Below are 16,700 nucleotides of genomic sequence, written 5' to 3'. Positions count from 1 at the left end.
GGGCCTCCACAGCTCCAAAATAACCCCTCTTAATCATGGTCCTGCCCTGTTTGCACTGTATATGTTGCCTCTGGGCTCTATTTTTTTATGGTACAACCTTTCATTTCACTGTTTTGCAGATGACTTGCAGATCTATCTGACTTTAAAAGCAGGGACAGACCCACTTTAGCTGTCATTACGTTGCCTTGATGACTTTAAACATTGGATGGCTTTACAATTTTTTAAATGAATTAAAAACAAAACAGAAGTTGTCATTTTTGGCAACATTGTTAATAAACACAGTGACAGTGCCCTGGGCCCCTTATCTTCCTACTGTAAGTCAAATGTAAAAAACCTCAGTGCGTACCTCGAAGGTTCCTTTAAACTGTGTAGGCAGCTGAACGTAGTAATCCAATCCAGCTTTTTTCATGTGAGATAGCTAGCCAAGGTTAAGCCATACCTTCCAGCAAATGTCTTTGAACATGTTATTCATCTTTTTATTACTTGCAGACTGGACTACTGCAATTCTCTATATTTTTGGTTTGAACCAGGCTTCTATCTATCGTCTCCAGTTGGTCCAAAATGCAACGGTTTATCTGCTAGCTGGTACAAAACAGAAGGAGCATATTATCCCAGTTTTGGCCTGTCTACACTGGCTGCCTGTTTCTTACGGGATCCTATTTAAAAATTTTCATTTTGTTTTTAAATCACTAAACAGTCTGAGCTCCTTTTTATTTACGCTCCAGATAGAACCACGAGGTTCTGGTTAAAACTAACCTTATCTATTCCACAGACTAAACTTAAATCTCGTGGCGACAGAGCCTTCTCTGTGGCAAGTCCCAGATTCTGGAATAGTCTGCCTCTTAATATTAGATCTGCACAAATGCTCGAACATTTTAAATTGTTACTAAAGACACATTTTTATGGTGTGCCTTTTAGCACACATCAACCTAAATATTTCGGTATTAACAACCTTAGTTTTTGTTGCTGTTTTAATACTTGTTTCTTGACTTGTTGTATTTTTTCTTTTATATTTTACTACAACATTGTTGTGCATTTTATTTGTTAAGCACATCACTCCATGTGCTCACAGTGGGACGTCTTCATGTCAAACACAGGATCACCAGCAGATTGTGCTACGAGTGCACCAGGCATAGGTCACTGCTCTGTCACCAAGGGAAAGTTAGCTTACTGTATTTATAAGTGATCAGTAGATGCTGAAGTGCATGCTTATCTTTTATGAGTCCGTATATAGTTTTATATAAGATACAGCCATGTGTTTTTATTCATGTGTGATTAGAAATGTATTTCAGTTCAGTTTCACTTTTATTTGTCATATGCAAGTTAGGGTCAACACTGCAATGAAGACAGTCACTCAGCAGTATAGTGCAGTAAAAAGAAAAGTAAAAGAGCAAAATATTTATAAAATATAGTACAACCCCCCCCCCCCCCCAAAAAAAAAAACTAAACTAAAAAACATACAGTAACAGTAACATACAGATTAAGCATAACTGCAAAACAGGATTTTGATGCCTTAGTGCTGACCATAATCAGATTCTTAAATCAATGCGATTGCACAAATTTACATGGACTTACAGATAATGTGCAAATGTGTGTTAGAAAAGCATAATTAGAAACCCAGGAGCTCTGGACAGACAGGAGGAAAAAGAGGAGACACTATCAGGGACTTCAATAGCCATTGGCTGCTGCAACATGTCTATCCAGCAGTTACACAGCTGCAGATGTGAAGACCTGCATATAGAAGGTGGGTACCGCTAACAGTCACTTCTTACAGTGCAAAGTACTATAACAAGAGTGTGATACTCCAGAGTAAAAATGTCACACAGGAGATCTCAATCACTTGATTTTACATTTTAAAGCCATATTAGTCCCACACTGTGGTATTAAAGCAGTAAACAAGTAAGTAAAGGAATAAATGTAAATAAAAAAGCTAGCTCAGCATCAGCAAGTAGACCAGCTTCTCACCAGCATGCAAACACACCGATTTGAAATGCATAAGTCTAGGTGAGGTCCATCTGTCAATCGATCCATCTTCCTTTTGAACAGCCACCCTCACACTTTCCAATTCTTTAAATTTATTTCATAAAAAACGAAAACCACACAGATGTTGCAAACACTTCACTGGAAAGCATAATGCAATTGCAGTCAGACAGTTGTTTTACTACTATACACTGCTTCCCCAACTTGTGCATAAATAATTCAGGGGATAAATTGTTAGTGAGAGTACTTTGGCTGACAGTAATAACCATTTTGTGTATCTGGTCACTCTCCTGATGCTCTTGGGATTAAGTAATCGGAAAACGAAATCCATGCAGTTAGCAGCAGCTAACCGCGACTGAGTCCTGAAATTCATACAGTCAAAGAAAAGTGGAAGTTCTAATTTTTGTTTCCCTAATACTGTGGTTTTTTTAAATACAGAAACAGAAAGCACTTGATAGAAAACTGAAGGTAGTCGATGTTTCTGCCTTTACGCAATCGAGCAATGACTCACATCAGAATGTGACCAACCCAGAGTGAACGGCAGCGAAGTCACAGTTGTACACAGTTCACAAATAAACCTAATGCATGTACAGAAAGATCACACAGAAAGAATTAAATAGGCTAGTGGTAAAATTGTGTGATAGTAATAAATTCCTTAATTACAAGAAAAGAACAAACCTCATATATAGAGAAATGACACAGTGTTGGTCGCATTGTCCTCTTTCTGTACAGCTTGGAAAAGAAATATTCATCAAATATGTGTGTAGACTCTGGTCTGGTTGCAGTAAAGGCATCATAAGACAAATACGTGACTTTTTAAAAAATATATATATTTTTTGGGGGTGGGGGTAAGAAAGAACAGGGGGGAGAAATGCACCGAATGTCCCTGCTCCTCTGAAAAGGATCCTGAAGTGTCTTCTTTCTCCCAGTCATCTCATAAAAAATGATTTAATAAATGCTTGAATCTTCCAGAACGAGGAACATTACCCGACGGTGTAATTCTCATTGCTATTTATTTTGGCAAAAGAAGAAGATGATGATGATGATAATGAGAAAGATCAGGTAAGCAAGAACTCTGCCTATTATTCCTCCAGTGGTAATAGCATTCACGGATGCTGCAAGACAGACAAGTTAACAGGGGGAACAACAGGGGTATGTATCATAATAATTTTCTGTAGAATTTTCTCTATGAAAAAAAATGTTTCTCTTACGTGGCATGAGCGAGAGGGTGAGGTTGCAGGTAGCAGCGCGGAGCTGGTTCTGTGAGGTGCAGATGTAGAATCCTGATGTATCTTTGGAGATATTGTACAGTGACAGGATGCCATCCTCTGAAACACAAAAAATGTGGTTTGATATACAACAAATTTGATACAATAAATTAATACAGGCTGTGATAGAGAAGAGTGACATTGCACATCTGACTGCTCACTTTCTTTCACTTTCATCATGTTTAATATGTTTTGATATTAAATACCAAACAGTGGCTGTGAAACAAAAGTAAAGCTCACTTTTACACCAAGCGTAGCGTCGCTCTGATCATGTCCACATTTGTTCTTGTTAGCAAAGATTTTAAAGGATCAAAGTGTCACTTACTGTCAGTGATTTGGGGGTCTTGAGGAACAGGCTGATTATGCTCACAATAACGTTTCCAGCTATAAGTGGGCATTGGAGATCCTCCTGCAGATGCACAGGTTAAGGTGATATCCTGGCCGTACTGTGCTGTTCTCTGGATCTTACAGACGGGCGTAGAGGGAGCCACTAAAAAAAAGAGAAATATAAATATAGTGTGATTTCTCTTTGACTGAATTGCTATAAAACTCCTAAGTAGTAATGGATAAAAAGGCAAGTCACACCCTGCGCAGGGCTGACATGTAGCAGATAGACTTTCCAGTTAACTTAACAGTCATATCTCTGAACAGTAGGGGGAAGCCCACAACATGTGATATATTACCTAGAACCACCAAGCGTGCGGAGGCAGCTTGGTTGCCGTCTTCGTCATCTGGGATCTGCACATGACACTCAAACTCTTTGTTGTCAGCTAGTGAGATGGAGGAAAGCTTTAGGTTAGCCTTTCCATTCAGGACATCCACGTCCAGGGACACCCGACCTTTATAGGGGGGTGTGATGCTAGTTTTCTTTATAGGATAGTAGTAAGTGATGATCGGGGTCTGTTAGAAAATTACAGGATTAGAAGAGTAATAAAAACACAAAGACATGTTCTTATGATTTTTGATCACAAATACAAAGATTAAAGGTAGATACCAACATCTTTGACATTTGCTTCCAGAGCCAAAGCCGTCCATGTGATGACAACTGCTTCGGCAGTGTTTATGTTAATTGCAGATTTAAAGGAGCAGGGCAGTGTGATGTTGTCACCTCTGGCAAACTCATACTGACTTTGGGGCATGGTAACGTCAATGGCACCGACACCTGTCAGCACTGTCATGGACATAAAAACAAAATCAAAGAGATCAGTATTATTCATGAATAAAATAAAATAAAAATTCAGAATGACTTCTGAAGTCTTGATTCTGAAGTCTTGATTCAGCTCAAGACGCTGTAGATTCCCGTCAGTAACACTTTCGGTCCGCTAGTAAAACGTAGTTCTATTAATCTGCGCTTGAACCGGAACCGGATGTAAGTTCCAAAAAACTGAATTTTGGAACTGAAATTGAATTGTAGAACTGAAACTGAATGGTGAGAAGTGAAACTGAAATTATTCGAGAGCTGAATTTTTAAAGGATAAAATGCAGTTTCAAAGCAAATCAATTCATTTTCATAATATAAAATTCAATTTCAATTTAGTGATGATCATTTTCAAACCATAAATTCAATTTCAAATTAGACTAATTCAAATTCAGTTTTCAAAAGCATTTATTCAAGTTACAATTCAGATTCAATCTGAGCAATTCAAATTCAAATTGAACTTATTCAAATTCAGTTTCTGGTGGCACAGATTTCTGCCCATAAATACCAAACACCTTAACTATTTTGACCAACAGGCTGACACTGGTGTTAATCTACAGCCTGATGTGGCAGTTAAAGAAGTTAGAACTACAGGGGAGGTGATGTCAACTAATGTAGAAGAAACACCCACAACATCTGAAAAGGTCAAATACTGTAAGAGCACTTTGGATATGGTAAATGGCCTGTATTTATATAGCGCTTTTCCTAGTCCCTAAGGACCCCAAAGCGCTTTACATATCCAGTCATCCACCCATTCACACACACATTCACACACTGGTGATGGCAAGCTACATTGTGTACATATGTGTGCCTCTGCTGTTGCACAGCTCAGGGCAGCTGGATTACGCCAATCTACTGTGAACAGTTTTGTCTCCTCAATGGAGGAAGTGTTTTTTGAGATTCATCCTCAGGCTAAAGATGCAGCCTTAAAGAGCGTACCTTTACAGGACACCACAAGTAAAAATAAATATAAATATAATAGTAATAAAATAAAGCATTGGGAGTACTTTAGCCTTGAAAGATTAGCTTTAGGACCAGGAAAGATGGTGACACTTGGAGAGCTGGAAGAAGGTCCAGAAATTGCTTGGAGCTGTGTTGTCTACCAGTTTGTTTTCAGCTAAGTGGATAATAACACATGGTGCAGAGTACCGCCCTGACTTTATCATCTGTACAGATGTAGTGTCTGAGATTCCGTTTTTTTGTAAGATCAAAAGTATTGTTGTGAAAGATGGCATTGTATTGCTCTGTGGAAAACTGATGGAAACCCTGTGTTTTCATGACCATCATCATACATTTAGGAACAGACTGCATCCCAATATGGTGCTGAAGGTGTTGAAGATAAATGAGCTGTGTTGCTTCTTCAAATCAAGTATGGCATTTCAGATTCCTCCCTGTATGTCGTTCCATATTGCCGTTTTATGCCAAACTAAATTCATTGTTTTAAAGTGTTTTATACACTGCATGAGATGTTTTTATATTTTGAGCCTGACATGAAAATAAAGCTGTTAAATGTATTATCTAGTTGTGGTTTTTGCTTACTTGTTTTATATGTAAAAGCATTATTAAAAACCAGGTTTTCGTGCTGCAAAACAGTGAATTGTGTGTAAAGTAGACTTGTAGTCAAGACCGCCTAATCCAAGACCAAGACAAGACCAAGACCAGAGGGTATCGAGACCAAGACAAGACCAAGACCAAGTTGAGACGAGACCAAGACCGAGACCGAGACTGAGACAAAAAAAAGTCTTTAAACTGCAGCCAGATGCTATTCTATATACATATGCAGGACACCTTAAACTAGTTTTTTAATTAAGCAGCAAGGCAGAACAAAGTCGGGCCTGTATCAAGACACAGGGACTAAACCCCAATTCAACCAGACCCAGAACTGATCCGGAATTAAAACAGGACTACAACAGTAACCAAGACAGAACCAGAATCAGAACTAGATGATAGTAGCACTAAAAATCATCATAGACCTGCACTACACTTATTTTTTAATTCTACCAAAGTACAATATTTAGATTGAGAAAAGTTTATATAATTATTTAGCCTTGTTGTGCAAACAAGCCTGCATAACTTAATAAATATAGAATTTGAAAAGTAACAAATGGTATCTAAAAAGAAACACTAGGTACTAGATACATGTTCTGATGAGTTTTGGCAAACAACCATTTGACTAACATGTGTGTCTCACCTGCTCTTGTTCCATCTCTGTTCTGTTGTCAGTCTCTCTCTCCCTCTCTGTTCCTCTCTCTCCCTCTTTGTGCTGACAATCAAGCCAAACACCAACATCATCAAATATACAGTTGAAACCAGATATTTATGTACTCTTCAGATAAAAACACAAACACTTTTTTAATTGTAACATCAAATCAGACTAAATGTTTATTTTTTTAGATTGATAAATATTAAAAAAAACATATTTTTAACTTTAAGAGTAAAGAGAGAAACTATCTGTATTTCTTAATTGCAAATGGCACCAAATTGTATTCAAAATTGAGCCACACTTATGGAGCTCGACAATTCTTTTCCTGGTGTTTTGGTTGACATCTCTTGATTTTTCCCATGTCAAAGAAACAGGCTCTGTGTTTTGCCTTATATGCATCCACATAGATATACTGAACAACATCCAAAGCATAATATATAAAATAACATCTACCTGAGTTTTTTCTTTGAAAGAAGCTCCTTATGTCCATTGTTGTGTTCATCGGTACACAACTGAAACCGATTTAGAGAGTTTGTTTAGCCGTGGAGGGTAACAACTGAAAATATGAAATGTAAGCTAAGACTCTCTAAAAAATCAGCATTGCTGTTCGGCTTTTTATTTATCCATTTGTTGATTCACTCGAAGAGCAAGTAACGCAACCAAGTGATCAGTTTGATATCAATCATATTTACATTATTAGTTCAGTACGAATGATTTGCTTTGGTACCTGGTCAAACTTAAGCTCTCCTCTGTCTGCAGCAAACTCGCAGGCAGCAGCTTCTCCCCCCTCGCTCACATGGGTGCTGCGCTCAGTCGCCTAGTGCCTGAGCTCGGATCATACCAAAATTAGGGGGAATTTACGACGGTGCGCTCTGTGCTTCGTGTGTTGTTTTTGTTTTATACAGTTGTCAGTCAGGCCTCTAACTAACAAATTACACTCCAAAAGACCCCATGCTTCTGAAAAGATGACCCGGGCTTAAGCCCAGTAAGCCACCCCCCGCTCCGCTGATGGTTGACTCCAAATCTCCCGAACACTATGTCGATTTGAGAACGCAGGACCGAAACAGCGAGACCAAGACCGAGACCAAGACAAGTCCGTCGAGACCAAGACAAGACCAAGACCACGTAAAAGTGGTCTCGAGACATCCAACTCTAGTGTAAAGGTAACACTACAGGAAGAGTTTTAGTAACACTACTTGGTGTAAAATTAATTACAAATTTTACTCTATGAGAGCTAATTTTTCACTAGAGATTAGTGTATGAATAACACAGTATAGAGTAACATCAACTCCCATCAGAGTTCTTTGAACCCCCAGTGTTAATTTCAAATAACTCAATTCAGTGTTAAAAATCAGTGGGATTTTACTCAAAGAGTTAATTTATCACTATGATAGAGTAAATAATATGACACTACCACTACTAGTAGTGTTAAGTTGATTTAACACTATGCGGTGTTACTCAGTGTTAAATATTTACTCTATTTAGAGTTAAATTTACTCTAAAGTTTTAACACTCTAGAAAGAGTTGATTTAACACCAATTCCGAATGGGACCAAATAGACTCGGAAGCAGTGTTAAATTTAACTCTTTAAGTGTTAGTTTGACACTGCAAATTTTACTGTGTACTTCAAGCGTGCAGACCCTGAATTGGGACACAGCCATAGACTGCCACTCAGCCATACTTGTTTTACACCGCTGCCTTATGAATACTCCACCTTTTATGTTTCTGTGTCCTGCTTTCTAAGTTATCATCTTATGTTTTCTCCCAATCCTTGCCACTGTATTTGATCCGGGCTGTGACACTGTCTTAACTATGTGTTGAAAAGCACCATTTATATATGCTATTAAAAGAGTCATCAAACAATCAAAAACTATAAACTTCTGTAAAATGTAACGCACTAAAAATTCAACCTACAAAAGCAATGTGGCCACGTCATTGGAAAACCTGCTCAGCAATGCAGTTTCCTAATCAACTGATTATGTAATGACCACACAGACATATTAAGAGGTTTAGTTGTTGAGAGCAAATATGGAACTGAACATAAAGCAACAGAGCTCTGGTGTCACATGCCGAAAACTAAGCCCAGTCAACTTCATCTTTTTTAAGAGCATTTTTCACACAACAGGTTTAAAAAGATTTTGATGATTCTCATTTATAGTCATAACATTGCCAATGCAAAATATGTACCAAACAGCATGTAATTATACAGCATAACAAAAAGAATGTTTGAATTTGATAAAAAGTAGAAGTTCCACATTTTGTGATTTTATTTTATTTTTTTAAAGATACAGAAACTGAAAGCACTCAATAGAAAATTAAAAGTAAATGTTTGGAGTCTCTACAACTGTATACAAAAACATTTGAGTAATTGCTAATAACTCTTTGGGTTGGAAAAAGAAAACTACCCCCAGCGATGCTAATAAAGAAGTTACATTAAATTGTATTGTGAACAGCAAGAGAGACAAAATGTATTTGATTAACTGAAAACTTAAGCAACAATAACACTTTTGACAGCATGTTTTGCCTGTGTTTGTGTGTCAAGCCATGACACATCAGTATATTACCAGACCATTCAAACTCCCACAATTCACAGGAAACATGACGCATGCACGGAAATATTACAGACAAAAACTTAAAACATGTCACACAGTAGAAATAAATTCTTTATTTACACATAAAACTGGCAGTACACAGAGAGACAAGCGTTTCACTGTTCCCTGACTGTACGACACACAAAAAGTAACATAGGACAAATATATCAGATATATAAAATCTGAAAAATTACTTTAAAAGACCTAAAAATCTAAGACATAAAACTATTCCTCCCAAACAAATTATTACATATTATTCTTTCAGCTCTAATTTTGAAGTTTCCTGGCGATCCATTATGTAACAGCTAGGCCACCATTTGATAATCTGGTTGTATGTAAGAAAAAACCAACAACAACAGAAACTGGTTTACAGGTTGGAGGCTTTAGTCATGGTAGTCCCTCCTTGTGGGCTTACTGTTGGGCACCGGTGGTCTATCACGGTCCCGATCATCGTAGCGGTTGTCATCACGACGACGGTCTTGGTAGCGGCGATCATCATCGTAGCGCTCACGACGGTCGTCGTAGTCGCTGCGGCGGTCGTCGTAGTCGCGGCGGCGGTCATCGTAGTCGCTACGGCGGTCATCGTAGTCGCTGCGGCGGTCGTCGTAGTCGCGGCGGCGGTCGTCGTAGTCGCTGCGGCGGTCGTCGTAGTCGCTGCGGCGACCGTCGTAGTCGCGGCGATCCGGATCACTTCTTTCCTCATTGCGTTCAGTCCTCTTTACACTGGAGTCCTCATAACTGTCCTTCCCCTGGACTTCAACACGTCGACCCTCACCGTTTCTATCCGGCTCCTTGTCGTGGTACTCCTCCCCCTCATGAACTCTAGAAAGTGGAAACAACACCCGCACACAATCAGTGCAGTCAAAAGCATCCAATGAACAGATAATACTCACTCACAGAAAAAATAGAATAAAAATCACAAAAGTTCTGTGAATGTGCTTGCCTAACGAACGGAAGTTGTTTTTTTCTGACGCTCAGATGAAGAAATCATATGGACGTTGAATTCAAAATTCATATGGCACAGTGCAAAAAAAAAATCATCATTAATTTACTATGAAGTTAATTTAAAAACACAACGGGAGTTTTTTGTCCCTTGCATGCTCAGGAATAATGGCAACTTCCTTTGATTACAGCCATACGAATAGGTCCCTTTACACCACAGACATGGTATGTGCAAATTTTGTTTTTTATTCATGAAAAAAGATTGTATTCTTAAAATCCCACAAAATATTCAGTTCTGTCAGCATGAGTGCCTCTGTGTTGATTGCTTGTATTAATAAGAGGATGGAACCTTACCCCATTTCATATTCCTCATCTTTGTTCTTCTTCCTGCAACAGCAGCAACAGATGATGATGATGAGGATGAGTAGAACCAAGCCACCGACAACTCCACCAATTAGTGCTGGAGTGGAAGCAATGTTCATGGATGCTGCAGGGTTGAAGACAGACATGTTAGGAGGGGGAACAACACCGAGGTGTGCGTCATAATTTGAGTAAAGATTTATTTACTTAAAAAAGACAAATAACAAGAACAACAACAAAAAAGAAAAGCCTTTTCTCTATTAAATGTTTCTCTTACGTGGCATGACCGCAAGGGTGAGGTTGCAGGTAGCAAAGCGGATCTTGTTCCGTGAAGTGCAGATGTAGTATCCTGATGTATCTTTGGAGATATTATAGAGAGAAAGGATGCCGTCCTCTGAAACACAAAGAATTAGTCACATATACTGAAGGTACATATAACCGCTCCATGCTTCTTCTTTTTTTTTTAAATTTCATATGCAGAAAAAATTAAATCCTGAGTTTTCTGAATAGTATGTTCAACTAGAAAGTGAAAATTTCTGAAGAAATTTTAAGTATGCCTATGCCGCCGCTAATCAGTGTAGTTTGCCATTCAAACGGCTACAGAGAGCAAAACTCAGCAGAGCAGCCATTCTCCACCATGAACTATGGTTAAACCAAACACCGCTCGTGCCTCACAGATGACAGCTTACAGTTTTGTGTACAGCCCCGATTTGCAGACGCTGTGCGCAGAGGTTCATAAGCAGACCCGACAATGGTTTGCATGAACACGCTTTGAAGCATTACGTTATGGACCACTTTTCACACATAGTTGCTGTACCCACACAGCCGGCTGTAGCTTTTCATCTTACAGCCCGACACATACCCAAAAAAACAAAAACAAAACAAACAAAAAAAAAAAACGGAAGAGAGAGCACAGACTTTATGCCTGAGAGGCGTGATTGCAGATGCCGCTGAGGTGGGTCCACCTCCCCTGCAGCGGCACTGCAGACCACGCCCTGCCACACACATCAAACACGTAAAATAAATATTTATGCACTTTTGCATTCACTTTTTGTTTTTTGTTATTTTTACACAGCGTTCTGAATAAATCCAGCTTTGTGTCTTCTTCCATTCTACCTGAAGTACGGGACAAACTGCGTTCCTTTTCAGCTCAATACGAAACGTGTAATATTTTCTCTGAATGCGGGACGATTCCGTTTGCACGGGGCGGTTGGCAACCCAATAACTAACCTTATGAATACAATAAAGTTCACCATCAGTAACACAGCACCCACCCAGCTGTACGACTTATTGGTCATGTCCAAATTCATGGGCTGCATCCTCCTGAGGCCACATTTGTAGACCGATTACGTCACAGCAACGCGCCGAAGGCTGTTCAAATTCGTAGACTGCTCTGAATGCAGCCGACAAATGCGTCCTCCTTTTCCCCGAATTTGAAGGATGGGTCGGGTGTGTCCTTCGTGGCCCACCATATCCCAGAACTCATAGCGCGGCCCAGCCAAATCAGAATCAGAAAGGGTTTTATTGCCAAATGTTGGGCAGGTTTACAACATAAGGAAATTGCTGCGGTGCTTCAGTGCAGACATACTGTCATAAATTATGCTTAAATAGACATGAAAATAAGAATAAGAATTAAAAGTTAAAAATTAAAAGTGCTAAATAGATAGGTATATACATGATATATACACATGAGTGCAGGTGGTGATCAGTGCCAAACATGGAATGATGCAGTCAACACAGCGTAGGGTCATGTGTTAGGGGTGGGAACAGTCATAAGGTTATTGTTCATGTGTCCAACAGCAGAGGGGAAGAAACTGTTCTTATGGCGAGAGGTTCTGGTGCAAATGGACCGGAGCCTCCTGCCTCCAGTTTCAAACTCCAGTTTCCAGCAATGGCGGCCGCTACTAAGTTTTAAAATTACTCATACTAATATTTCTGGGTCACAAAATAAACTTTTAACATATTTTCAGGCGAGAAAGTAGCTGTGTAAACATCAAATATCTGCTCGGTTTATCAAGATATCGCATATTTGCCAAAGTGCTTCGATGTTTTCGGAGACGTCTGCTACCAACCAGCTCGACAGCTAGCCGGGAGCTCGAGGGTTACTGATGCGGCCGAGAACGGCACAACTCCCGGCACATCATTTTCAGATCATCGCGGACTTTCGCTACTCGGGTTAAATGTAATATATAATTCACTTAGACAACCTACAAATGTTATTGTTGGGCTTTTTTCAGTGTTTTGTTTGTTCGTGAGTAAATCGGTTTGGCTGAGATTAAAGCTATTAGATTAGATAAAATAAAACTTTATTAATCCCCCTCCTCCTTGGTTTTTACACAGCTGACTAAACGTCAAACAGAACGCGCAACCTTAAGAATTCCAATGGTTCCTGAAAGCACCGACGCTGTGCGCGCCGTTGATATTGTCATCATTATGGTAATCCAAATACAGGGACATACCAGAGTGAGCCAACACACCACAAATTAAGTTTCACTTACATTTGAAGTTAAGTTTCACTTTGCTTCCCATTCATTTCAATGGGCAAAAACTTGCATTAAAATATTCATATTTAAAAAACTATAGAAGTAATAAACACCAAAAGTCATAGCAACTCATTCCAGCTCAAAACTGTGGGGCGAGTTACGGTCCAAAAATTTCAGGCGGAAAAAGGAAAATAATAATAATAATAATAATAATAAATCCGAGCAATAGTAATAAGTGTGCCTTTTGGCATAGGCACACTTAATAATCAATAATTGCAGGGTGTGACATCAGATGTGCAGTTTGTCTGCTAGTATCATTGTGTAACTGCCTTTCCTCTCTGTCACTTCCTAAAAACAAAAATAGTCCCTAGCAAGTCTTGCTTTATAAATGAGACCAGACTGCGGCAGAGAGTAAATATTTATGAAACAATTCTGAAACTGTGGTGGCTTGTGCTGCTATTGCAAAAAGAAAGAAAGAAAACTTAAAAAGTTACAATGAATGAAAATATTCAAATGTTCTACTATGAAACACAGCTGCCACTGTTGTTGTAGTTCAAGTAAAAGTCCTGATTTGGGAGCATCAAACAGCACCATGTGGTTCAATATTAAACCCCTAGCAGTGGCTATGTGACACAAGGTAAGGCCACTTGCACCGTTAAGTGTGGAGCATCACTATGATAGCCACAGTGGTTCTTGCAATGATTAGTAAAACTTTATGTACTCATGTGACATTAATTTTCCAGGATCAATGTGTCGCTTACTGTCAGTGGTTTTGGGGGGTTGAGGAACAGGCTGATTTTGCACGTTACGACGTTCCCAGCTATAGGTAGGTGGTGGAGATCCTTCTGCTGACAAACAGCTTAGGGTGATATCCTGGCCGTACTGTGCTGTTCCCTGGATCTTACAGACGGGCGTAGAGGGAGCCACTAAAAAAAGAGAAATATAAATATAGTGTGATTTCTCTTTGACTGAATTGCTATAAAACTCCTAAGTAGTAATGGATAAAAAGGCAAGTCACACCCTGCGCAGGGCTGACATGTAGCAGATAGACTTTCCAGTTAATTTAACAGTCATATCTCTGAACAGTAGGGGGAAGCCCACAACATGTGATATATTACCTAGAACCACCAAGCGTGCGGAGGCAGCTTGGTTGCCGTCTTCGTCATCTGGGATCTGCACATGACACTCAAAATCTTTGTTGTCAGCTAGTGAGATGGAGGAAAGCTTTAGGTTAGCCTTTCCATTCAGGACATCCACGTCCAGGGACACCCGACCTTTATAGGGGGGTGTGATGCCAGTTTTCTTTATAGGATAGTAGTAAGTGAGGATCGTAGCCTGTTAGAAAATTACAGGATTAGAAGAGTAATAAAAACACAAAGACATGTTCTTATGATTTTTGATCACAAATACAAAGATTAAAGGTAGATACCGACATCTTTGACATTTGCTTCCAGAGCCAAAGCCGTCCATGTGATGACAACTGCTTCGGCAGTGTTTATGTTAATTGCAGATTTAAAGGAGCAGGGCAGTGTGATGTTGTCACCTCTGGCAAACTCATACTGACTTTGGGGCATGGTAACGTCAATGGCACCGACACCTGTCAGCACTGTCATGGACATAAAAACAAAATCAAAGAGATCAGTATTATTCACTTGCAGTTATAAACACAGTAAGTTCTGATATTTAACCATTTGTATTCTTTGGGTCCAACCCACTCCCCTGCTGACTGTAGGAAATTGTCTTGAGCATTTGTGTTTAAAAAAAACATAGGATATGTTACAACTACTTCCTGACTGTCAGCTCAACTTTGGAGCCAGTTTCATATGCAAATGAGAAACGAAAAAGACAGAGAAAGAGATATATTCTGTGTGGTTTCCGAATCCCATTTCTACTTTATTTGCTCGCACTGAAAAATAGTACTTTAAAAAACATTCAGCAATAATAATGGTGACTCCGGGCTTCTTGGGCCCGCTCCTCTTTTTTAATACGCGACCCTGACGGTGCACAAACAGGTGTGGCAGGTCGGTGAGGCCCAGAGGAAAGAAATGTTTATTAAAAGAAAAACATACTCACCCATACACAGAAACGTCCAGTACAAAATCCTCTTCTCCATGGCAAACACTTAGTGTTCAAACTAACCCCCACCGACGGCTCAGTATCTACTTATTTCCTTTATAAGAAAAATGAGAAACCAACATACACGCATCGAAACCCGACAGCCCCGTAAAGAATGATCCGCCAGCTGCCTAACCTTGACGGGTAGCGCTCCCTGCCAATCGCGTCGCCTTTGGAGGTTCAGGTGACGTTTCTGTTCCGCCCACCTAACGAGTTTTAGCTTGTCCTTTGCTCCAGCATACCTGCCTTTTCGGGGATACTTCATTAATTAGATTCGGCTTTTCAGGATTTGAGTTTATTCCCACCACAGGTCTCATTTTAAAATTAAACATGCCAAATTTTGACATTTGGACCTCGAAATCTTTAGTTCATCTTGTGGAGAGCACAAAAAATGAAAAGAATCACATTTTACTTAAGTATTTAAGTATCGCTTTTATTTATCTTGGTTTCTTTTGGAACATTCGGTTTTATTTTATAAGAATGAGAAGAACGAGGTACGTTTAAAACGACAGAGAATAGCAAACACAAGACAGTCTGACTAGGCGGGGTGGGTGTGTGTTCCCAAGGAAAAAGCCACCATCAACACCACCAGTGGTTGTTTCCTTGTCAGACTGGTTTGACGAGGTACTATCACCTAAACACACACGCAAAGGCGCAACGCAGAAACTGAAGCCAAGGGTGTTGTCATCTTAAAATGTCCAATTTTGAGATATTAATGCCCATACGGTAAAAAAACAAAAAAAAAAAAAGATTTTTCCTGGCCAAAATATATTTCAAATATATGGTAAATATATGTTGTATTTGTGATGGTCAAAAAAATATTTTTGAATTTGAAAATATATTTTTTTCAAACCAAAATGCATTTCAAAAGATATTTCAGAGTGAAGAAAATACATTTCCAACCTTACAGAAGAATGTATATCAAAGTATCCTTTATTTAAAATGTATTTAGTGCAATAATGATAATAATAATAATAATAATAATAATAATAATAATAATAATAATAATAATAAAAGTAACAACATGTTTATGTACATCTGCAAAAAACAGTTGGATTCAAACAAAACAGAGTCAAAGGTTTAGCAAAAATTAAGCTGTTTATTCATTTGCTTACAGTATTTCATATTACACCATAATGTAGCGTTCATTGACTTTGAAATTATCTGTCAGTGATACAGTAAACAAGATACAACAACTGCTATGTACACTTTAGTTTTTGACAATATATACAATATAGTACTTAAAGGAACACACTCCATTTTTTTTGAAATAGGCTCATTCTCCATCTCCCTCAGAGTTAAAAATGCAGCGTCTTCTTTCTAGATCTGTACGTTAATAAGGCTCTGGAGCATGATCTTACTGGATGGTGTGTAGCCATGATTTTTCATTGAGGCGCCATATTAGCAGGCCAAACAAATGCTTGCTGTGTGGTCGGTTGTAATGTTAGATTGCACTACCGGCAAAGGAATAAGATTGAAAATGGGCTCTCTTTTCATCGTTTCCTCACCTGGAAGCATCATGAGGGAGCTTATGGATGTTACCAAAAGAAGGCGTCTAGC

The 16,700-nt window shown here is 39.0% G+C and overlaps 2 protein-coding genes across 2 annotated transcripts; both read right to left on the bottom strand.

Annotated features, from left to right (window-relative positions):
* Nucleotides 1-1,286: 1,286 nt before the first annotated feature.
* Nucleotides 1,287-7,512, bottom strand: LOC113019236 (cell surface A33 antigen-like). The gene is made up of 6 exons (XM_026162835.2): nucleotides 7,377-7,512; nucleotides 4,247-4,419; nucleotides 3,932-4,148; nucleotides 3,574-3,738; nucleotides 3,192-3,308; nucleotides 1,287-3,095 (listed from the first exon to the last, which is right to left on the bottom strand). Exons 2-6 carry the CDS (start codon nucleotides 4,385-4,387, stop codon nucleotides 2,989-2,991), a joined length of 747 nt encoding a protein of 248 aa, XP_026018620.2. The 5' UTR covers nucleotides 4,388-4,419; nucleotides 7,377-7,512; the 3' UTR covers nucleotides 1,287-2,988.
* A 1,380-nt stretch (nucleotides 7,513-8,892) lies between these two features.
* LOC113020450 (cell surface A33 antigen-like) lies at nucleotides 8,893-15,297 on the bottom strand. Its single transcript, XM_026164436.2, has 7 exons — nucleotides 15,099-15,297; nucleotides 14,459-14,631; nucleotides 14,144-14,360; nucleotides 13,787-13,951; nucleotides 10,820-10,936; nucleotides 10,537-10,669; nucleotides 8,893-10,062 (listed from the first exon to the last, which is right to left on the bottom strand). The coding sequence occupies exons 1-7, from the start codon at nucleotides 15,136-15,138 to the stop codon at nucleotides 9,624-9,626; spliced, it is 1,284 nt and encodes a 427-aa protein (XP_026020221.2). The 5' UTR covers nucleotides 15,139-15,297; the 3' UTR covers nucleotides 8,893-9,623.
* Nucleotides 15,298-16,700: the final 1,403 nt, after the last annotated feature.

This window comes from Astatotilapia calliptera, chromosome 1 (assembly GCF_964374335.1).
Source record: "Astatotilapia calliptera chromosome 1, fAstCal68.1, whole genome shotgun sequence".
Lineage (NCBI taxonomy): Eukaryota > Metazoa > Chordata > Actinopteri > Cichliformes > Cichlidae > Astatotilapia > Astatotilapia calliptera.
This window is presented reverse-complemented; position numbering and strand designations above follow the sequence as displayed.